General features: G+C 33.4%; 1 protein-coding gene and 1 pseudogene across 1 annotated transcript in view; both read right to left on the bottom strand.

Moving 5' to 3' along the window:
- PCDH15 (protocadherin related 15) overlaps nucleotides 1-25,153 on the bottom strand; it is a 743,572-nt gene that overhangs the window by 455,968 nt on the left and 262,451 nt on the right. The window contains 2 exon segments of the mRNA XM_032608284.1: nucleotides 6,190-6,345; nucleotides 20,393-20,553. Coding sequence (XP_032464175.1) covers nucleotides 6,190-6,345; nucleotides 20,393-20,553 — 317 coding nt within the window.
- LOC116741558 lies at nucleotides 15,418-16,454 on the bottom strand (annotated as a pseudogene).

The following is a 25,153-nucleotide window of genomic DNA, read 5'->3' as shown; positions in this document are numbered from 1 at the left end:
GTTGTTTGTTCTTTAATTCTTCTAGATCTTTGTTAAACATTTCTTGCATCTTCTCGATCTTTGCCTCCATTCTTTTTCCGAGATCCTGGATCATCTTCACTATCATTATTCTGAATTCTTTTTCTGGAAGCTTGCCTATCTCCACTTCATTTAGTTGTTTTTCTGGGGTTTTATCTTGTTCCTTCATTTGGTACATAGCCCTCTGCCTTTTCACCTGTACCTCTTTCTGTGAATGTGGTGTTTGTTCCACAGGCTGCAGAACTGTAGTTCTTCTTGCTTCTGCTATCTGCCCTCTGGTGGATGAGGCTATATAAGAGGCTTGTGCAACTTTCCTGATGGGAGGGACTGGTGGTGGGCAGAGCTGGCTGTTGCTCTGGTGGGCAGAGCTCAGTAAAACTTTAATCCACTTGTCTACTGATGGGAGGGGGGGCTGGGTTCCCTCCCTGTTGGTTGTTTGGCCTGAGGTGACCCAACATTGGAGCCTACCGGGTATCTTTGGTGGGGCTAATGGCGGGCTCTGGGAGGGCTCATGTCAAGGAGTACTTCCCAGAACTTCTGCTGCCAGCGTCCTTTTCCTCACGGTGAGGCACAGCCACGCCCTGCCTCTACAGGAGACCCTCCAACACTAGCAGGTAGGTCTGGTTCAGTCTCCTTTGGGGTCACTGCTCCTTCCCCTGGGTCCCACTGCACACACTACTTTGTGTGTGCCCTCAAATAGTAGAGTCTCTGTTTCCCCCAGTGTTGTCAATGTCCTGCAATCAAATCCCACTAGCCTTCAAAGTCTGATTCTCTAGGAATTCCTCCTCCTGTTGCCGGACCCCCAGGTTGGGAAGCCTGACGTGGATCTCAGAACCTTCACTCCAGTGGGTGGACTTCTGTGGTATAAGTGTTCTCCAGTTTGTGAGTCACCCACCCAGCAGTTATGGGATTTGATTTTATTGTGATTGCGCCCCTCTTACCGTCCCATTTTTGCTTCTCCTTTGTCTTTGGATGTGGGGTATCTTTTTTGGTGAGTTCCAGTGTCTTCCTGTCGATGATTGTTCAGCAATTAGTTGTGATTTTGTTGTTCTCGAAAGAGGGAGTGATAGCACATCCTTCTACTCTGCCATCTTGAACCAATCCTTGACATTATTTTTTAGTCTAGTCTGAAAACTTTGTTTTTCAATTTGAGTATTTTCCCCTTTACTTTTAATGTAATTTTTGTACAAGATGAATACTTTTATTTTGAACACTCTTAGTAAGTGTTCATATTTTTCCTACCTATTCTATGTTCTTTTTTGTTCCCTTTCTTTATTTTGTTTAATATGTATATTATTCATTATTTCATTCATGTTCTAGGCAACAAAAACATTAGACTGTATTTGTTGGTTATCTCCCAGTTTATAATTAGTGTTCTTATGTTTTAAGTATATATCTGTTCTTATGTTTTAAGTATATATCTTTACATAATATATAAAGATATACATACGTATCATGTAAAGTTATATACTTAAAACAAGATATATATATATCTTTTGCATCAATACCCCCTCATTCTCATACTACTTTGATTTTTATTGATACCTACTATCTGTCATATTCTGCAAAATCAAAAACAAACAAACAAAGCAAAACACCTCACTTCAGCAATCTTAATTTAGGTTTACTCTCTGTGGTTCACAAATCTTTATGTCTATTCAACATGGACTATTCGAGATCTAAAAACATTCCTTGCTGGGTTGCAACAACTGATACTCTCCTCAGATTGCAAATCTTCCCAAAAGTGTTCTTCTCTAATATATTCTCTCAGTAGGATCCTGCTATATTTTAATCCAGAACCTCAAAGGTAATCTAAACAATACATAGTGTCTACACTTTTCTCCTTTACCCTCTGCAATTAACAGGTCATCTTTTCTCATTAATTTATCCACCTAATATTGTTCCTACACCCTCTTTTTCCATTTTTATTCCGTTCAAGATTTTTACCTTGCATCTCTTTTCAGCTCACCTCTTCAAAAAATTCTCCATCCAGCTGTGGGAATGATATCATAAATTGGCAAATCTTAATGCACTTATATTCTAAGCCATTTACTGGTCCCTTATTGCCTAAAGCTCCTCTTTATAACTGATGGTGCCTTTCAGGATATGACCCCAACTTGTTCTTCAGTTTCATCTCCTTCCATTCAATGCTTTCTTTTTTTTTTTTTTTTTTTTTTTTTTTTTGCGGTACATGGGCCTCTCACTGTTATGGCCTCTCCCGTTGCGTAGCACAGGCTCCGGACGCGCAGGCTCAGTGGCCATGGCTCACGGGCCCAGCCACTCCACGGCATGTGGGATCTTCCCGGACCGGGACACGAACCTGTGTCCCCTGCATCGGCAGGCAGACTCTCAACCACTGCACCACCAGGGAAGCCCTAATCCTTTCTTAATTTAAGCTTGTTATACAGAACTCCTTATATTTAAGTCAGTAGCAATCCATGAAAATAAGGTCTACTAAGTTAAACAAAACTTAAGTGATAGTAGAAACAGTTCACCGCATAAATTCAAAACACCATCAGGAGACAACAGTGCTGAAAACAGACATGAAGTATGTATTTTTGATTAGTATAAGGCCAAAATAGAAACATTACCATAATACAGTGGCATGAAATTTTATTTAAGACACTTTTATTTATAGAATATTATTCAATTGCCATTTTTATACATCAAAAATAGTTGAACATTGGCAATTTCCTTGAGTCCAACCTTATAATTACATCTGAACTCTATTTCTCCAAGTTTCCAGGAACAAAGAAATAGAGTTCAGAATTTTTATATATACCCTTGACGTTTGAACGGTACAGGTCCACTTACATGCAAATTTTTTCAACAGTAAATACTACATTACTACACAATATATGGTTCCTTCCTCCCTTCCTTCCTTTCTTTCTCTTTCTTTCTTTCTGACTGTAAACCATCTACCTGTCAAGAGAAATGCAAGGAAACATTCTTTCAGAAAGTGCCAACAAATTATCTCCAATAAATCACATCATGTCACAGCAGCAAAGTACATTTAGTGTGATATTCAAGGTGACAAAAAGAACAAATTAATATTGACTAAAAAAATTGCCCATCTGTAATGAGATCATTAAAGACCAGGACAAATATAACTTCTATATTATCCTGAGATTAATTCTTCACAGGCGCAAGAAAACACTACGTCTGCCTTGACTTGTCCTTGTTTACTTTTTATTATGTCAAAAGGAATTTTTTGAAATGGGATGCATGTGTTATCAAAGACATCACTGCCAGAAAATATTTATCTTCCAAAAATTACTTAAGAATAATCAGCAGCAATTAGACTTTGCAATTTGTTCTTCGAACCAACAAGACTAATTACTTAATGATACAATTATCCAAAACTAATTGAGAGTCTCCAATTACCCAGAGAGAAAAAAAAAATACTTGCAATGCTTTATGTCTCACAAAGAATTTTAAACCTTGGTAGCCAATTCATGTGCTGCTCCAGGTCTTGGTTTTCTCACAGTTAATAAGGAGAGTGACTAATCAGGACTTTAATTTTAGAAGCTTCTTTTATAAATCTGTGATGATGACTTTGTACCTATCTTTTGCATTCTGATGAAGTGTAAAATATTTTGACACCAACAATCTCTTAAACCCTGAATGATTTTTTTTTTTTTTGGAAAAGCATTTAGATCTTTCTAGTCTTAACTGCATTAACTGCATGCCTTATACTAAAAGAAGAAATAGCATGGAAAATATCTTGCAATCTTGCACAGAGTAAAATGTATTTTACTTAATTTTATTTTACAGGCAGCACTGTAGTTGCGTTGTGTATATATATATATATATATATATATATATACACACACAGACATAGTATATATACACACACACATACATATATACATATACATATGGGTATATATAAAATTGCAATGTATTTTCCCAGGGGAGAGATATAGATATAAAGATAAACCCATTCAATCCAATTAAACTAAGAACTACTCAGATAAATGAAGGATGAGAAAAATAGCTAAATTTCATTTTTTCTTATAATTATGTTTTGATGTTTAAATAAACTTTGGACTCTTTACAAGAAAATAGATATGAGAGAGTATGAGCAAAATCAATGGAGGAAAATATCATCAATTACACACATTCTACATAATCAAACCATAGAATATATGACCATAGTAACAGTGGGATAGGATTGCCTCGGTTGTCTTTAGGAAATGCATTGAGAGAAAACCATAATTAGGCAGCTTTGTAAAGAAATCTTGCCTCTACAAATAATGTTTAAGATAAAATGTTTAATGTTTATATAAATTGTATCACTCTAACATTTATCCAGATGACATAGGAGTTTAGAGTTTGGAGAAACTGAAGATGATCAATGTGTATAGCTGGAGATGAGTATAGAAATAAGAAATGGAAATAGATCATGTGTTAAATTTTAAAAGATGAATAAAACTTGGAGACTTGCAAGGTAGGGAAGATTCCATTCTAAGTAAACTGAACAGTGTGAGCAAAGCCAAAGAAATGAATATATTTGTAAGACATGAGGAAGTTAATCTGAACAGAATGAGGCAATATCAGAGAGAAATTGAAGTTAAGAATACATTGACAAAAGGTCAGATTATGGAAGGGCTTGAAAATCAGCCAGTGGAGATAGATGACATTTTTCCAGATAATAATGAGAAATTACACAATTTTTGAATAGGAGAGTGACACAATTAAAATAGTGTTTGAAAAGCTTAGTTTTCAGCAAGGTGCTGAAAAAAATTGGAGGGGGAGTGGAAGTAGTCAAATTACATAGGATACTTTGAATTCAAATTGAACATTATAAATTTCTTTATGAAAAATGAACTACAACAGTTAAACATGGTACAGGAATGGATTTTAAAATTAGATATGTTGCCTAAGATAACTCATCTATTAGTTTATACTCAAAGCTAGCACTCAAACAAAAAAGCAAAATCTCATTCAAAAAGTATGCTTTAGATGCTAAAATAATTAATCATGTAACATGATTAATTACATTAATTAGCATTTGTCTGTTTTAGCAGAAGCCTATTAAGTAAAAGTTAGCTCAAAAAGGTCGAGCATTAACTAACAAGTAATTTCGACTGTTAAACTTTAAAAAGCTTTTATTTCTTTTATTTATTATTTTGTTTTTGGTAATACAATCTAGAAAGTCTCAGATTACAGGAAACATCATTTCTTCAATTTTTAGTGAATAGAAGAATGTTGAGGTAAATAAGATACATTTTAAATAATTTCAAAAAGCATGTAGAAGTTATAGGCCCAATGCTGTGTTTAATACCCAAATTATACTGCCTTCCTCCTATAAAGTAGGTACATATTTTAAGATTAAAAAAAAGACATGGAGGTAAAGATGATTTGCTAAAGTATAGGCTATTAAAAATATAGTTCATTTTTTGTGTCTAAAGTACACATAATAGATGATATTAGAGATACTTCAGAAATATTTTATAATTTTTTATAATATTTTATATTTTTTCTACAAAAAATTAATAGAGTAAGCACTATTTTTAAAAAATAACATAAAAAGGGTTCTTGGCCCATGGATTTTGGTTCAAAGGGAAAACAAAACAAAGTAAAACAAGAAATAACAAAAAAGCATGTTCTAATAAAAGCAATACTACTACTTTAAAAATATTTTTAAATAGTTTGATAAGGATTTTCTTATAAGAATTTAGCTTTTATATTAAAATATTTTTAATATGCCAGAACTTGATTTTAAAATTGAGAAAATAACTTTAAATTAATAAAATCTCAAATACATATTTTCTTCTAGTATTGAATTACTGCTACCACCTCAGAGATACAAAACAAAAATCTGTCTCATTTTACAATGAGAATAAATAGCACCTGTTGAGCCTCAGTAAGCATGTATGTATTTAGATTCAGGCATTAAGTTGTTGAAGATGATTAAAAAATGCCAACATTTTGGCCATTATTATAAATAAAGCAATTTTTTTCCTGTAGCAAAGTGAATTCCTGAAATCGTATCAGAAGTCACTCAGACCTTATTTCTTTTAAAGCACTATTTTTAAAAATGTTTTCTTGATATTTTTAAACAGTTAAGATTGTTATTATAGAGGAATAATTTCAAAATATTTAAAATATACAGTCAATTACATATATCAATAAAAAGGAAGCAGAGAGTAGTGGATAGAAACTGACCTCATTCACTGTGGCGTAGTAGCTTTCATGCTTGAATGTGGGTGAGTTGTCATTTCTGTCTCTCACCACGATTCGAACTTCATGGTAGATAACAGTACCCACTTTTTTGTTGATGCACTGAACCTGTACCACGATGGAGTGTATGTTCATTGGAGGCTGAAACACAGAAATTGCATCTTTTTAAAAAAATAATTGAAACTGAAGCATCTCATTACTGTCAAAGTATTTGTTTAATAAAATCTTCTATGTTTATTCACTTTTAAATGATAGTAATCTATAAAAATTGATCCATTTTGCCTTATTTTAAGGAAAAGTGAAGACAATCATGATTATTTCATTGCTTAATTTTCAGAATATAGGGTCTGAGGTAGTATTATGTTCATAATTAGAAAACTGGTGATGAACACAATCACAAAATTAATGTCTGATATTTGATGGGATGCCACAAATTTTGTCCTTCCAAAAGTCAAAGAAGCAATGACATAAACTTCTAATTTATAAAAACAACGTATTAATGATAATATACATAGGATAGAGAGATTGTATAACATGGTATATCATTTGTTTAAATCTATATTTCTGCTAAAATATTAAATGTTCATATCTGATAAAAACTAAAATACAGATAACCAAAAGAAGAGAATCCATTCACAACCCAATCAAACTTCCTAATTCTATACAGTTAGATGTTTATTTTGCTAATCTTTCCCTCTTTCCAAATATACATCTGTTTTACACACACACACACACACACACACACACACACACATACACACACACACACATGAATATCATCCCATGTTTGCAAATACAGATTTTCTATAGCACTTTGATGTATACTACTATGAAGCTATATTTTGTATTCCATCATAAGTCTATAGCATAGTTAAAGTAAAAACTTATGAGATGTTTATTATTGTCAATTTTTGTCATTAAAAGCAAAATGTTTATACCTTGGTAAACATACTGTACATAAATATGTGCTAACTTTAATTATTTTTTATGATAAATTCTTATAAGGGGAGAATTGTCATCAAGGGGGCATTTATTACTCAGGTGCTATGATGAAGGGCTTGCAGAAGTGGGATACACACATCTCTGGCTCTAGAGTTAAAGTGTTTAACACCACAGAATATTTATTTGTGATTTTTAAAGTATTTTTGAGTTTATAAAATTTTCCGTACATATAATTCTATCAGTATGATCTATTCTGACCACCCTGTTTAGAATGCCATGCCTCCAGTCTGCTCTGTCCTTTCAACTTTCCCCCTATTTATTTACTGTTCTTACTACATTTCTCATGCATCACATGGCATATTACACATTTTATATACTTGTTTGAGTTTGTCTTCCTTTACTATACTGGAAGCTTCATAAAGCCTGGGGTGTTATTTTGGTCATGACTAAATCTCTCTACCCAGTAACTAGCACTGTGTCTAGAACAGATGACTGAGTACTACCCGAGTTGTACTGCTGTGCTTCTAGCCTTAGTTCCATAACCTACTAATTGTATGATCTAGATGCAAACTCTCTCTGTGCTTAGTTTACTCACTTCTAAAAATGGGGATAATACTAAACACTGACATGACATAATCATCATAAGTATTATATGAGCTTACCCTGTGCTAGGCACATATTAACACATAACAGATGTAAACTATTTTTTACTTATAAAAAGCTAAATCTCCAAAAAAGTAAAAAAACATGAATCTAAAAAAAATACAAACTGACAATCTTGAATTATAAAACAAATTATTAAATATTTGGATTAAAACCAATTTAAAGATATAGCAATGACTACTGGAACTTAGGGTAGGTTCAATAAAAATGTCACATTTCTAATGAGTAGAATGTTGTAGAAACTATACCTAACCTGAAGAAAACATTGTTTAATATCAAGATATTTTTATGGCCAATAAAGAGAAATGCAATCGAATTGTATTGTACCTGGCTGAATAATTGTATCTAGAAAGAATAACTTGAAGCATCATTATCATATGGAGGAAGGTCTCTAGTGAAGTACCATACAGATCTGAGTTCTAATGTCTGCCCCAATTCACTTTTAATCACTGACATATATAAATGTATTAAAGCCATGTGTGTAAAATCTGTGAATGCTACAAAGTTCAGAAGGATATATACTACATTTAATGATAAAAAAAACAAGGTTCAAAATCATTTTATCAGAATAATAAGTATCAAAAATCTACACTTTTACAATAATAAATTTAAATAATCTTATTTGTATTAGAAAAAAGTTAATTGCCCAAATATAGTAATAAGTGGCTACAAACATTAATATGAAAATATAATTGTAAAATTTTGAGTTTTAAAAAATTTTGAGTTGGCATGTTAAGATGAGTTTGCATGCCAACACTGTAAATGGACTACTAGAATAATAATACAAACTACTTCATATGCATTAATAATAGATGAAGACATAGGTGGATTACAATAAGCACCATTTTATGGGCAAATTGGAAGTGAAGTCTAATCATCCTGAAAATGTGTGATAAAATTTGAGATGTTTAAACTAAAAATCACAAGATTCATCAGACATCTGAATGGTTGTTATGAAAAGATAAATTAGTTTATTCATTGTAGTCTCAGGGTATAGAAATAAGAACAATAAATAAAAAGTATTACAAAGCATATGTTTTCAATATAAGTAGAGACTTTCTATTAATCCAAAGTGGGTCAGAATAGAATGGACTATCCAAAAAATTAAGCCCCATCACTGAAAATCTGCAAGCTTGAGACTAAAAGATAACTTAAAAAGACTAGGTCTTAGAAATATTCTGGAAAGAATTTAAATTATATGACCTCCATTTTTACTACCAGTTTTAAAGTCTTTGCTTTAATAGGCTTTTTAAGAAAAGTACTGCATATTTCAATTGTAAAGTAAAAAACAATAAATACTTCTACTATTAGCCCTTGGCACACCTTTCAGAAGACAATCAGGTGACAATTTATGTTCTTCTAAAGTTATTTATCTTATAAATATTGTGAGAGAGACCTATAAAACCATTCCATATCAACTTCTAATTCTATGGTAAGTGTTAGCATGGGACAGAAAGGTCACAATCTTTGTAAATAGAGGATCAGATGTAGTGCGCTGCGACTCAGCGCCACTTAGTCGCACTAAGTGCCCATAGATTAGATATAACCAGGTCACCTGGAACTCTTGTCACTGTCAACTTTAGTCCCCTATGCAACTGTTAGTAGCATGGATAGAACTTAGCTTGCAATAAATTCCAACCATAATGGATCATGATGAAGGCAAGAATTCCCTGTGGCTAATATACAGCATTCACTGTAATCTCACGTTGGAATAGAATCTATTCTGCTCTGTAAGAAGGTCATAAATATACCAAAGACAGTTCCACGAAGTCTATTAGTGAGAGTTTAGGGAATCCAAAATGCTTAGGAATGTGTTAGGGAAGTTTTGGTTTATTTTTAATAACTGGGTGGCAAAAATAAGTCATGGCAATTCTATCTTCTCCGATTCTCTTAAATTGCTTCATTCATGAAACAAATCAGAAAAAAAATGCTGTGTATAAACTGTTTGAGGGTAATTATTTAGGGTGATTACCATTCATGTATACCTAGACATTCAAACTATTGTCCAAATTTAAAAACAACTGTTCAGCATAGTACTCTGAATGTATATTTGCATATCTGTATGTTAGTACACATGTGTGAATACATTTTGACCTACATAGATAAAGTTCAGGAATGATATGTACCAACAGTTGATGAAGGTTATCTTTGAAAAGTAAGGCCAAGAGTAAAAAGTAAGTGAAGAATTTTTTTCCAATAAATATGTATGAATTTTTTAATTTGAAAAACATTTATTACATTTTTCAATCACTTAAGTTGCAAAGTGAAGCTTTTATAAATAATTTATTGATGTGAACAGTGTAGATTATAGCATACATATTCAGTCTAAGGAGAACTGAGTTTTTTCTAGAAGCTACATTATTTGGATTACTTAATAAATAAATGTTTAGCAAACCTGAATAAGAACTGATTTTATTTTTCATAAAGCAAAGGCAAATGTTATTCACTCCTCACAGGAATGGAAGTTTTTATCATGATTTTTCTTCCTATATAAATACTATTTTTACAAAATAAAAAGTCTTCATTACTTTAAAAATAAACTGGAGGACAGTGAAAAGAAATAAGACCCACTGTGTTGTAGAAATACTTTTTAAACAATGAAACAAAAGTTAACATAAATGGCTGGCCAGAGTTATAAGTGTACTTCATAAATTAAACTTTCAAAATAAATGGTATATTTAAAGAAGTTGCCTAAAGAAGAAAGTACGGATTTGAAAATATTGTTAGGTGTATGTAACATTTAGAAATGTGTAGGTTTTTCACAATCAGTTATTAAGGACACTAAGTTTATTTAATTGTACTTATTTTATGCAAAGTTCAACATGGGTTGGGATTAATATGACACAGTCCTTTTACATTAAGCAAATCCTATAAAACTGATATGAGATGAATATAGATAACTATAATGTGAGTCAAAAAAGAGTTCTGAAGGAATTCCCTGGCAGTCCAGTGGTTAAGACTTGGTGCCTTCACTGCCAGGGCCTGAATTCAATCCCTGGTTGGAGAACTAAGATCCTACAAGCTGCATGGCACACCCCCCCCAAAAAAAAAAAATTGAGTGTGTTTGTTTTTTTTTTTTTTGCGGTACGTGGGCTTCTCACTGTTGTGGCCTCTCCCGTTGTGGAGCACAGGCTCCGGACGCGCAGGCCCAGCGGCCATGGCTCACGGGCCCAGCCGCTCCGCGGCATGTGGGATCTTCCCGGACCGGGGCACGAACCCGTGTCCCCTGCATCGGCAGGCGGACTCTCAACCACTGCGCCACCAGGGAAGCCCAAAAAATGAGTTTTGAAGGCTTAGGAGTTTGGAGTAAGAAATTATGTACCAGCGTTACTATTAGGAAATATTTTATGTAGAGAGTAGAAATTTAAGACATGTTTTGGTAGTAGATAACATTTAACTGATGGTAATGGATAAAGGTAATTTCAAAGTATAGGTTCAAAAGAGTATCAGGGTAGGCGTGATAAGAAAAAGTTAGATTATGTTGAGGGAACAGCAATTAGTTCAGTTTTCCTAGATTAGAGAATATATGTTTCTAAATAAAAGGAAAAGAGATAGGCTGCAGCTTGAATCTAGGAAACCTCAAGGGACAGTTTGCACTGAGAATTCATCTACCAATAAGGTCATAACTGTGCTTTGAGACACTAAAACTGGAGAAGGTTGAATTGTGAAATATAGTAAGGAGAACTATTAGGAGATTTTTCCAAAGTCAAGTGAGAACTAAGAGGGGTTGTCCTGGAGTTATGCTGATGGATGCAAATGCAAGACATACTCTGGAGATAAAGGTACAAAACTTAGTAGTTAAATGGATATTGGCCTGGAAATAGAAGTCAAAGCTCTTTGTGCATTTACCAATTTAAAATCCAAAAGAAGAGATGTTAAGATATTCAGCATGTTCCATGCTCTTGGATTCTAAGAATTAATATAGTTAAAATGTCCACACTACCCAAAGCAATCTACAGGTTTATTGTGATCCCTATGAAATTACCCATGACATTTTTCACAGAACTGGAACAAACAATCCTAAAATTAATATGGAACCATAAATGACCCAGAATTGCCAAAGCAATTCTTAGGAAAAAGAACAAAGCAGGAGGCATAACCCACCCAGACTTCAGACAATATTACCAAGCTTCAATAATCAAAACAGCATGGTATTGACACAAAAACAGACATATGGATCAATGGAACAGAAGAGAGAGACCAGAAATAAACCCACACACCTATGGACAATTAATCTTCAACAAAGAAGGCAAGAATATAAAATGGGGAAAAGAGTCTCTTTAGCAAGTGGTGTTGGAAAAGTTGGACAGCCACATGTAAATCAATGAAGGTAGAACACACCATACAGAAAAATAAACTGAAAATGGCTTAAAGACTTAAATATAAGACATGACACTACAAAACTCCTAGAAGAGAACATAGGCAAAACATTCTCTGACATAAGTTGTACCAATATTTTCTTAGGTCAGTCTCCCAAGGCAATAGAAATAAAAGCAAAAATAAACAGATGGGACCTATTCAAACTTGCAAGCTTCTGTAGGCAACCTACAGACTGTAGGCAACCTACAGACTGGGAGAAAATATTTGCAAATAATGTGACAGACAAGGGCTTAATTTCCAAAATATACAAACAAATCATACAACTCAACAACAAAAAAGCAAACAACTCAATTGAAAAATGGGCAGAAGACTAAATAGACATTTCTCCAAAGAAGACATCCAGATGGCCAACAGACACATAAAAAGATGCTCAGCATCACTAATTATTAGAGAAATGCAAACAAAAACTACAATGAGGTACCACCTCACACTGGTCAGAACAGGTATCATTAAAAAGTCTACAAATAATAAATGTTGGAGAGGGTGTGGAAAAAAGGGAACCCTCTTACACTGTTGATGGGAATGTAAATTGGTGCTGCCATTATGGAAAAGTGTATAGAGGGTTCCTCAAAAAACTAAAAATAGAGTTGCCATATGATTTAGCAATCCCACTCCTAGGCATATATCCAGACAAAACTATAATTCTAAAATATACATGCACCCCTATTTTCATAGCAGCACTATATACAATAGCCAAGACATGGAAACAACTTAAATGTCCATCGACAGATAAATGGATAAAGATGCTGTGTGTGTGTGTGTGTATACACACACACACACACACACACACACACACAGGAATATTATTCAGCCATTAAAAAGAATGAAACAATGTCATTTGCAGCAACATGGATGGACCTAGAAATTATCATACTAAGTAAAGTAAGTCAGAAAGAGAAAGACAAATACCATATGATATCACTTATATGTGGAATCTAAAGTACAACAAAAATGAACATATCTATGAAACAGAAACAGACTCACAGACATAGAGAACAGACTTGTGGTTGCCAAGGGAGAGAGGGGTGGTGGAGGGAAGGATTGGGAGCTTGGGATTAGCAGATGCAAACTAGTATATAAAGGATGGATAAACAACGAGGCTTGACTGTATAGCACAGGGAACTATATTCAATATCCTGTGATAAACCAGAATGGAAAAGAACATGAAAAAGAATATATATATGTATAACTGAGTCACTTTGCTGTACAACAGAAATTAACACAACATTGTAAATCAACTATACTATACTTCCATAAATTTTCTTAAATGTTGGGATTGTTATGAACACAATTTTTCACTATTCAAATCTTTTAAAAGTTTGCCCAGAGTTTTGAGATAAGTATAACAGGACTGTGCCAGAATTATATTTTTTATGGCAATTTGAATTATTGATTTTATTGTGACCACTATTATCCTATGTCCAATAGTGAATAGAGAATATTGCTCATGAGGCCATAATTATAGACTTTAAATTAATAGACTTTAAAACAAAGAGTATAACAAAAGACAAATAAAGGCATTACATGATGATAAAGAGGTCAACTAAATAAGAAGATATAACATTTTTAAACATATATATACCTAAGAGTGCCTAAATATATAAAGCAAACATTAAAAGGCATAAATAGATAAATTAACACTAATACAACAATAGTAGAGGACTTTAATTCCCCACTTATATCAAATGGATACCATCCAGACAGAAATTCAAAAAGGAAACATTGACCTTAAATGACACATTGTATCACATGGACTAGATAGGTAGCAATAGAACATCCCATCCAAAGGAGCAGAATTACCTATTCTTTTAAAGTCCACATGGAACATTCCCCATAATAGATCACATGCTAGCCAAAAAACAAGTCTCAATAAATTTAATATTACTGAAATCATATTGAGGTATTTTCCCACAACAACTGTATGAAACTAGAAATCAATTACAGGAAGAAAACTGCAGAAAATACAAGCATGTGGAGACAACAACATGGTACTAAAATAAAAAGCAATAGGTCAAGAAAGAAATCAAAGAGGAAATTTAAAAAAATACCTTGAGAAGAATGAAAATATAAACACAACTTTCAAAAATCTATAGAACACAATAAAAACAGTTCTAAGAGGGAAATTTATATTGATACAGAAAAATATCAAATAAACAACCTAGTTTTACACCTAAAGGAATTAGAAAAAGAACAAAGCCCAAAATTATTAGACGAAAGGAAATGATAAAGATCAGAGTGGAAATAAATGAAATAGAGACTAAAGGGCAATAGAAAGAATAATGAAACTAAGAGCTGTTTCTTTAAAAGAAAACCAAAATTAATCTTCAGCCAGACTCATCAAGAGAAAAAGAGAGAGGGCCCAAATAAAGTAAATTAGAAATGAAAGAGGAGAATTTACAACTAATATCATAGAAATACAATGATAAGAGACTACTATAGATAAGTTTAGGTCAAAAACTGGACAACGTAGAAGATATAAACAAATTAGAAACATATAATCTTCCAAGACTGAATATGGAAGAAATAGAAAATATGAACAGACAAATTACTAGTGATGAAATTAAACCAATAGTCAATAAACTCCCAACAAACAAAAGTATAGAACCAGAAAGCTTCACAAAGGAATTCTACCAAACATTTAAAGAGTTAATACCTATCCTTCTCAAACTATTCCAAGACAAAATACAAATGAAAGGAATGCTTCCAAACTCATTCTATGAGGCCAGCATTACCTTGATATCAAAACCAGACAAAGACATTACAAAAAGAGAAAATTAGAGGCCAATATTCCTGATGAACATAGATGCAAAAATTCTTAACAAAATATTAGCAAACTGAATTCAACAATACATTAAAAGGTTCATACATCATGATCAAGTGGGATTTATTCCAGGGATGCAAGGATGGTTCAATATTTGCAAATCAATCCAAATTAAACACCATATTACCAAATGAAGGATAAAAATCATATGATCATCTCAATAGATACAAAAAAAGGATTTGACAAAATTCAGCATCCATTCATGATAAAAAAAAGACTCTCAACAAAGTTGGTAGATTGGTACTATAGCTCAACACAATGGCCAATTTTTTTTTTTTTTTTTTTTTTTTTTTGCTAAGAACATAGTATTGATTTAACAACAAGCGATTGGTCTTACATGTATTACTATGCACCATTACTTTCTCTGTTCAAACAACCAAAACTAAACAAATCAAATGCAATGCTATTTATTTTTTGTTGATTTTCACAGGTGATCCTTTGATGTTGAGTTTGTCCACAGAAACATTTGATCTTCTCCCACGTTCAATGGCTGGACTTAGATGAAATTTCTCCCTTCTTTTAAGTTCTTGGGATCCTGAATTCTCATGACCAATGCTTCACATCCTCGAGTTTTCTAGATTGTACCACTGTCCCCTTGGTTGGTACTTCAGAATCTCATTTTGCCACTCATCATCAAAAGCATGAGCATCACTTTCATTCATATTGATGAACTCTTGATTGACCTCTTTATCTCCAGTCTTGCTGTTCTTTGACTTTTTCTTTTTTTTTTTTTTTTTGCGGTACGCTGGCCTCTCACTGTTGTGGCCTCTCCCGTTGCAGAGCACAGGCTCCGGACGCGCAGGCTCAGCGGCCGTGGCTCACGGGCCCAGCCGCTCCGCGGCATGTGGGATCTTCCCAGACCAGGGCACGAACCCGTGTCCCCTGCATCGGCAGGCGGACTCTCAACCACTGCGTCACCAGGGAAGCCCTATTCTTTGACTTTTTAATGACATGAGTTTGGTCATGAAAGTGATGACCAACAGCCATTTTTTCTAGTCCACTCTCAAGAATCTCTCAGTGCCCTCCTACTTTCTTTTATTCCTCTTGGAGCCCTACGAGTTTTACTTGAGGTATGGAAAATCTTTGGTTGTTCATCTCCTACTTTGGAATAAGTCATAACTGAGGAAGAACTAAACAAATGTCCATTTGGATCCATTGAAAAGTGACCAAAGTTTCTTTGTAATTCCTGCATACTGTTTCGTATATTTAACATTATTTGGTCCATTGACTGAAGAGGGTTGACATCTGTACAAGTCAAGGAGTTTTCTCCATCCTCATGTCCCGAACGGTTACAAGCTCTTCCTCTACCAACAGAGATGCTGAACATGTCTCTTCCAAAAGGTTCAGAAAAATTTCTCATCATCTGTCGCATACTTTCTCAGTGTGCCATAAAAGAATCAGAGAAGGGATCATCCTCAAAGCTGCTGCTCAGCATCCCGAACATCCTGGCTCTGTCTCAGGTGGCGACATTCACGGACAGACTGGGAAACGATGCAACTTGCCGCGGCCACATCCTGAGCCAGCCTGTTCAATTATGGCCATTTATGACAAACTCACAGCTAACATCATACCCAATGGTGAAAAGCTGAAAGCTTTTCCTCTAAGATCAAGAATAAGACAAGGATGCTACTCTCACCACTTTTGTTCAACATAGTATTGGAAGTCCTAGTGCCAGCAATTAGATGAGATAAAGTAAATAAAAGATATCCAAATTGGAAGGGAAGAAGTAAAACTGTCACTATTTGCAGATGACATAATACTATATGTAGAAAACACTAAAGACTTCACAAAAAAATTACTATAACTAATAAATAAATTCAGTACAGTTTCAGGATACAACAAATTTAATATACAGAACTCTGTTGCATTTCTATACATTAATAATGAACTATCAGAAAGAGAAATCAAGTAAACGATCCTACTTACAACTGCATTAAACAGAATAAATACCTAGGAATAAATTTAACCAAGGAGATAAAAGATCTGTACTCTGAGAACTCTAAGATGTTGATGAAAGAAATGGAAGATGACACAAATAAAAGGAAAGATATACCTTTTTTGTGGACTGGAATAATTAATATTGTTAAAATGCCCATACTATCTAAAGCAATCTACAGATTCGATACAATCCCTATCAAAATAATCATGGCATTTTTCACAGAACTAAAACAAATAATCTAAAAATGTGAAAAGGGGATGATATCAGAATAAAATGAATACACTTAACTTTGGGGGAAAAATCACTCCTCTGTTTTATTTTGTTTCATTTTTCTCATGTTACTATAGACGTGCTAAATTTTAAAGACTGGCCCTTTACCTATATATTTATCTCTAAATCTACTGCACAGTTTATGAAAGAAAATACTGAATTAGCAAAACTTTGTTTCCTTTCAGCTCTAACATTCAATAATTCTGTAAAGCATCTGTACTCAGCTAACTTTAAATGATACTATATTCAAAATACGTGCTCTATCTAGTTAATCTTGCCTTGATCTTACATTTGGTATTACTATCTGGCTTTTCCTCTCTTCTTCCTGATTTCTCTGTCAGTGAGGGTTCCACCATCTTAATTTTGTAACAGAAACCATTTAATCTCACACTTTGAATTTCTGGATTGAGGGCATTCTTAAATAACATTATTATTTTTTACCCTGAACTGAAAGCATTTTCCTCATCAACCTTTCTCAACTAATGCTGCCAGGAAAGAAAATAAAGGCATAACAGCTTATTATTTATCTGTCACTCCTTCATGGTCACAAATTCTATTTGGAAAAAAAAAAAGCTGCAAAGTGCCCCTACTCACAGAAGGCCCGGCCCAAGTCCTGTGTCTATTTTAATTCTGGTTTTGTAAGTCCCATCACTCTGTAAGAGTACTTGTACAAAATGGCAATGTTAGATCTTTGTCATGACGTTCTTTAACTATACAGGCTTGAATTCACTTAGATAAATAATTGTATATTTATCTAGATAATTATATATAATTATAAATAAATTATCTAAATAATTAGATAAATGTTTAGAACATCTTTTATTTACTATTTTGTCATTATTTCAATAAGTTGATTTGCCAATTGGTAAATACATTGCAAATATGTAAGCATATTTTTGTTTTCTTTTGTTTTGTTTTTCTTTACAGATTTCCCTCTGCCATATTCATTTAACATTTAATATTCTTTAGGTGTCCTATTCTCCAACATCTTTAGCTAATTTCAGGTAGGTGTCCAATGACAACACTTTAATTTGTAAAACATCTTTTCAAGTTTAACTTAACCATAGCATTTCTAATCCAAAAGAACATTTTAAATCGAAAGGAAATTATTTTTGATTATTGTGTTAAAAAACAAGCCTGGATGGTTCTTTAAATGATACGTGTGCCCATTTTTGTAATTATTTCTTTCAGGTCAAATCAATTTTTAAGTGTATTCCCATGATACTATTTCAGTTTGCCCAATGTCCAATAAATGCTGCCCTTATCAGAAATTAAAGAACAATACCAAGGAAACAGATAAGTATCTTAAAAAGTGAAGGTGATTTTGGGTAAGTAATTAAAATTAAAACAATGTTGTAGGTTGGAGACACGGAATGCATTTTATGAATACTGAAGGTTATCTTTTCCTTTGACTCATAAATCAGACCTAGAACTTATGCTTTTTAACATCAAATTGAGAAAAAAAAACTGATTCCAAAAAGAAAGCAATTTACCAGTAAACAAGTAAATTATCATAATCATAGGTGATTTTAAAAAAGGAAACAAAATATAAAATGACAGTGGCCTAAAATAGATAAATATTCTATAATTCTCCAAACATGTTACATTATAAAATTCATATGACTTGGGTATGAGTATTCCTACTTAAAGCCAGTAAAGGATGCCCTGTGGGGAGTGGAAAAAACAAGTAAAGGGGGGTCAACCATACGATGATGGATGATAACTAGACTTGTGGTGGTGATCACTCTGTAGTGTAAACAGATTTTGAACTATAATGCTGTACACCTGAAACCAGGTATAATATAATATAGTATAATGTAATTTAAAAAAAGGATACCTGTGAGTAACACAGCTTAGGGAGACTCTTGTACCTTGCCAGTTTGTGCCGTTATCCAAATTGCTTTCATAAAAGCAAGACTTATTATAAGATAAATTAAGATAAGGCAAGATAAATTCTAAGATAACAACTGTCCTTATTCCGTTTTACACCTTCTTAACCACCCAGACAAAACTGTAAATTGTGGGGTGTGAAAAATGTTGCCATGATGAAACGACATAGTGAGTGAGGGCAATGATGGAGATGGGAACAGCATCAAGGATGACTTTTCCCCCCTCGGTTGAGCCAACAGACTCATTCCTGTTCTCCACTGATATCCTCCTCTCACATCTGTCCCCACTGCTCAGTCAGCTGAATTATGGGCCTCCCCAAGTGTACAGGGCAGCCCATGCTGGTGGGAGAGTCCTATTACTGCCCACCTCAACACAAAGCTCTTAAAGACTCTGAATTTTAGATATGAAATAGATTAGGGATCATCTACTTCACACATATTTAAAGTGAATCATAAATCCCAAACACTGTGGTGATATGATTCAGGTTCACTAGGTTGAATATCTGACATTTCGATTTTATAAAGTGGAAATTTGGGAGTAGGCATGTTTAGATGTACTTCTCAAGTTTTCCCAAGGTCCTGTACAATTACTGGTTATAACACCCACACACATACATACACACACTTTTCTCTGCACTCAAGACTAGAATGCAAATAAATGAGACTAAAGTTACATTACAGAGCTACTTAAATCTACTCAAGTTTTTTAACATTTTCAGAAAGAAGACATTTAACTTTGGTTATTTAGGTATTATTAATACCTAAATACTTAGGTTATACTACCTGAGAGCGACTGGACTGGGACACTGCCAGGAAACTTCTGCTCACCTTAATTTTTTTCAGCTCTATAAGCACATTGCCATTCATCTCTCAATGAACACTTACTGCTTGAAGAGCACCCTCCTGTAGTAGTTCAACTAAAGTTTCTGTCCTCAAGCCAACATGTAGCTGTACTCTCAAATTCTGCCATGAATTGGGCTGTGCGTATCCTGCTTTTCCAAGGTTACCACCCCTTTATTCTGAGCACTCTGTTCTCTCCTTATTCAGAAGTCTGACAAGCTTCCAGGATGTCAGAAGAGGAATACAATGGTTCTCTCAGACACAGATGGTTCCTCTTTCTTTCTTATTCTTCTTTCAAGGAGTTAAAAAAAAATGTTTTTGTTGATGAACACAGAAAATAAACTCAAATTACATAACAAAAATTTGATATATCAACAAATACATGCAGATATTTAAATGATGATAAAGTTGTAACAGAGGGACAAAGAAAAAAAATGTACTAACATCTCTATCCAGAACTCTGCCCGTGCTGTTCAGGAAAAGCATTTGTTTAACAGGATCCAGCAATACCCAGTAATCCACGTTGTCCTTTAAAGAGAGTTCTATGGTTGGCTCTGGTCCTCCAGCAGTCCCTTTGATCAGCATGTTATCCACCAGAACAGTACCTGCAAACCAAAGAGAATTACTTGAAAATATATTCTACCTGTATGCATTCTTTAACAAAGATCATATGCTTAAACCCCAGCTGACTTGCAAATCTGTCTCAAACCAAAGATATTCAACTTCATATCTGTCATGATATAGAAAATGTCCTGCTTCAAAAAGGCAAAAATACCTTTATAATGCTATTTATAAATGATATTTTTGGGAGGTGAGGTGGGAGACAGATTCAAACACTTGGTGAGTCTCATCATCTATTTCTTGCATCCTTTTAACAGCATGAATCTGTTCCCCGCCCTGTCCATCACTTCTCACAGGAGTTATCACTGAATTTTATCCTGAACAAAAGAAAAGCCTATAATAACAGAGGCTGATACTTCAATTCACTCAGTAAGACTTCTGATATGAAAAGAGATATCCTGAAAATAAGAGAAAGGAAGAGATAAAGAAGTAGCAGAGACTCCCATGGTGAGAACTGCTTCTTTATCTTTTATCTTAGAGCAAATCCATAAACCATAAATCTTAATGTGAAAGACAAAACTAGTGTTCAGATACACAACAGAAGCCATTCTTCCCTAAGACACGTCTGGGGTACTCAACTAGAACAACATACTATTTTAATGTGACATTTCATTGTTTGCTTTCTTATTATTCTTTCCGTGGGCTGAATTGTAGACACTTGTTGAGTAGGAGCTGAAGCAAGAGATCTCTAATCTCTCCAACTCTGTTAAAGATTCCATCTATTTTAAAAATTGAATGCAAACAGCACTGATGCAATTCAAATCCCCTCTTTTTTCCCATGCTGAAATGATCCCTTTGACAAACAATAATGTACTATAGCTTACAGCAATCATTTTCAGCTGATCCATTTTACTAAACTTATGGTATAAAGAAGAGATGTGGCCATGCAAATAAAATGTACCCTCCTAAGGACATTAGAATAAATGTCACATATCTAGAAAATTCATTGCCTTAGGATAGCATACAAGAATATATAATCTATAAATATGAATCTAGCTTGAAGAATAATAATGTAATATGTATTGCTGCATTTTCATAAGGCACAAAATTGGCTTCAATGTTGTATCATTGCACAATTACAAATAAAAGGGAGGTCTCTGGAAGATTTTTCTCAGCAAGTTAATAACAATAATAGTAATAATAATAATCTATAATAATTCTTTATCATGTTATTACTAATGAGCTTATCTCACTAGGGAATGTTGAAATGAACCATTCTTTTATAACAATATATCTAAATAATGTTTAAATATACACTCACACACATACTTTTCTAAATGGCAGATTATTTACTTCTACTTTTTCACTTACTAGTACACATATATGTAAATATATGAGTGAAACTGACCCTGCTATTTTTTTACTCAACTAGCAAATATATAATCTACAGATATTACATCCAAAAGTATAGATCAGACAATGATGGCATTTTCTGGTCTACAAATATGTTCTAGGCCTGAGTATACACTCTTACAAATACTTCATACAACTAACCTTTGAAAAATTATTTGGCCTGTGTTTTCAATATGTAATTAAGAAATTAAAGGGGATTATATTTTCTGATTAAGAAAAAAATAAAGTATAATAAGTAGGTCAACTAACATTTATGCCTTGACTCATAATGCATAACAGCAGTAATAGCAGGTCTTTCTCTAGTGTACATACACTCTATGGAGGTTCATGAAGGGAAGGCATAATAAACAATGGTTGAAATCAGGAAAAAGGAATTCACTTAGTTTGACACTCATGTCATAGAAGTGAAGAGAGCTGGCCCTGGAACTGACAGTTAGAATCTAATCCTGGATCCACCATTTAAGAGCCATGTGAAAGTGGACAGATTACATAACTACTCACCTTCAATTTCTCTCTTCTACAAAATCAAAAATCAATACCACAATGGAAGAGGTATTTTTTATTATAGCACCATATGTATGCACTTGAAAAAAAAACTTGTATTCTTGTATCGAAAGCACTAACAAAAGCTGAAACAGTCACAATCAAAATACTAGCACAGTTAAGTATTTAATGATATTTTCTTCAAGCATCATAGTCAATATTTACAGCCTTAAATATTGGGGTTTATGCTTCTTCCTTCAAGAAGTAGGTATTGAGGGTCATTTGCTTCTAAATGCAGATTTTTTTCAATGAAATTGAAAATTCGATCCAGCATTTAGCTTTCTTCATTAATCTATTGTTTTAAACTCAGAAAAAAATTTCACACCTCCTTCATCTGTACCCACAGCTTCTCCATATTAACATATTATCAATCATAACCACTAATGTAAACTCTACTTGCATTAAATAAAGTTGCTGCAGATCTTCAGCTTTTTTCTTAAGATCTGCTTACATAGTTATTTATTTTTAACTGTGATAAAAATGTGCCCAGAATATGTTAAAACATAAATATACTGTAAAATACCATATGAATCAATAAAATCCCTTCCTTATACCAACTCCATTCCCCTATTTACCAATGTGTATAAGATAATTTGCATCAAAGAAGAGCTGTTGGGTTGATCTGATGACTAAATGAGATAATGCATGTGAAGTACTGATTGCAGTCCCTGGTATAGAATAAGCAATTGACAAATGTGAATTATGTTTATTGTTGTTAATGTTATTAATTATATTATATATATTTATATTATATATTAATTATAGTACATTAACTCCATTTTGGAAGCAAAAGCATTTGAAACTAAAGCAAAATGACTTACTTTATGTCCCAGAAGTTTTTACAAACCAAGTCTACTCTTCATGTCACAAAGCTAAGGCATGTGTGGAAAGCCATCTGAAGAATTCATAGGGGCCCAAAGGATTTGAATGCAAAGTAATCTCTCTGGGAAGTTAGAAGGTAGGGAGAGAATGCTCACTATCAGTAAACTTGTAAAGATAATTCTTTGTCTCTGGTGATGGCAATCCATCCAAGGATTGATAGGCAATCCCTGCTATCACTAGGGAGTGACCCACTCTTTCCACTTTCTAACTTCACACAATTTTGATTTTGCTCATAGAAACTAAAATTAGATTTGATGGCAAGAAAAGGATCTTATTCAACAAATTCATAGTAGTAGTGATCTTTAGCTTGAACACTTTTTACTCATCCCCAGCACACATTTGGTTCTATTAGGGACTACACACACACACACACACGTTTATTATAGGAACTAAATCATAACTGGATATTTAATATTTTCCTGAAAATTGTATTTGCTTCTTTAAATAGGCAGTTATAACACAAGTGGGTTACTTTCTAAAAATGCTATGGAGGTGGCAGTGAGGAGAGGGGTCCATTGCCTTTCTAATTAACCTAATTCAATGACTCTGAAAGAGTAAGTTCTACAGGGAAAGAGTAACTGACTGTTTGGGTTCATTCCAAACATTAAAATAAGAAAATCACTCTGTGCACAGAACACACTACTTGCTAGAAAACAATTAATTATGCAAAGGTGTATAACCAATATGAATTGCATAAAATCTCTCCCAACAATCTTTCCCCAGTTTAAGTCAACTAGAAGAATGTTCAGCTACATCATATAGGCAGAAGCATCCGTTGCATTTTCTTGTATATTACTCCTTGCAAATGAAACCATAAACAAAGCTCCCAAATGTACATTATTTGATTAAAACAAAGTTTTTTAAAAAGTGAAATTACAGCTAATATATAGTTTTTCAGTGAGGTTAAACAGTAAGCATAGCCATTATGTAGTTGTTTATTGAGTAAAATCTAGATTCCAAGATTATCAGGCTAAGTAAAACTCTTCTTATGCTCAAATCCTCATCTTTGTTGAAACTTTGCTGCACTTTTCTTGATTTTTCACACTTCTTGGTTTACAATTATATAAACTACACATTTTAGCTAAGCCTATGTTCATATCATATCTAGATAACTACTTGGTAAAAGGGAAGGAAATATATGTGTATCCAGCAACTTCATAAAGAAAATAGCAATATTAATTGGGCTGTGTTTGAATGCTGGGGATATATTAGCCACATACAATATTTGCTAAAGATGGAAAATGATACCAATCAAGTCAATAGTGATGAAACTAAAACTTACAAAAACTAAAAGCATACTTCTTTGCAAAACTATGTTAGTCTTTAAAATTTATATTTTATTTACTTCAAAAGAACAAACCATTACAAAATGGCCAGCTTTGTTCGAGTGTACTTCACTCACATTACTTAAGTAACAATACCTTTTATTTACTTATATTTTACTTCATGATGCATGACAGGTGATATATCAAGTATGGCATAGGCATACAAGTATAAAACTTTAAGAATAAAGGGATTTTTTTTCCCTTCTAGTCTTAAGTTTTTCCTTAGAAATTAATATAAATATCTTGACATTTAGACAATTGGTAGTATCTCTATGCTGTTGTAAATAAAATCTTAAGTAAATGTATGTATGTTATGCATTTTGATGTAGAAGGCATGTTCATTTGCTCAACTAAAAATAAGATCACAGAATTTTAGTATTAGAAAAGAACCTACCATCTCATATATATATCATATATATATATATGGAAAATGAAGCCAAACCTCTGGTATCTCCAAATTTCCCTACCCCGAGCATTGAAA

The sequence above is a fragment of the Phocoena sinus genome, chromosome 16, assembly GCF_008692025.1.
Source record: "Phocoena sinus isolate mPhoSin1 chromosome 16, mPhoSin1.pri, whole genome shotgun sequence".
NCBI classification, from domain to species: Eukaryota; Metazoa; Chordata; class Mammalia; order Artiodactyla; family Phocoenidae; genus Phocoena; species Phocoena sinus.
This window is presented reverse-complemented; position numbering and strand designations above follow the sequence as displayed.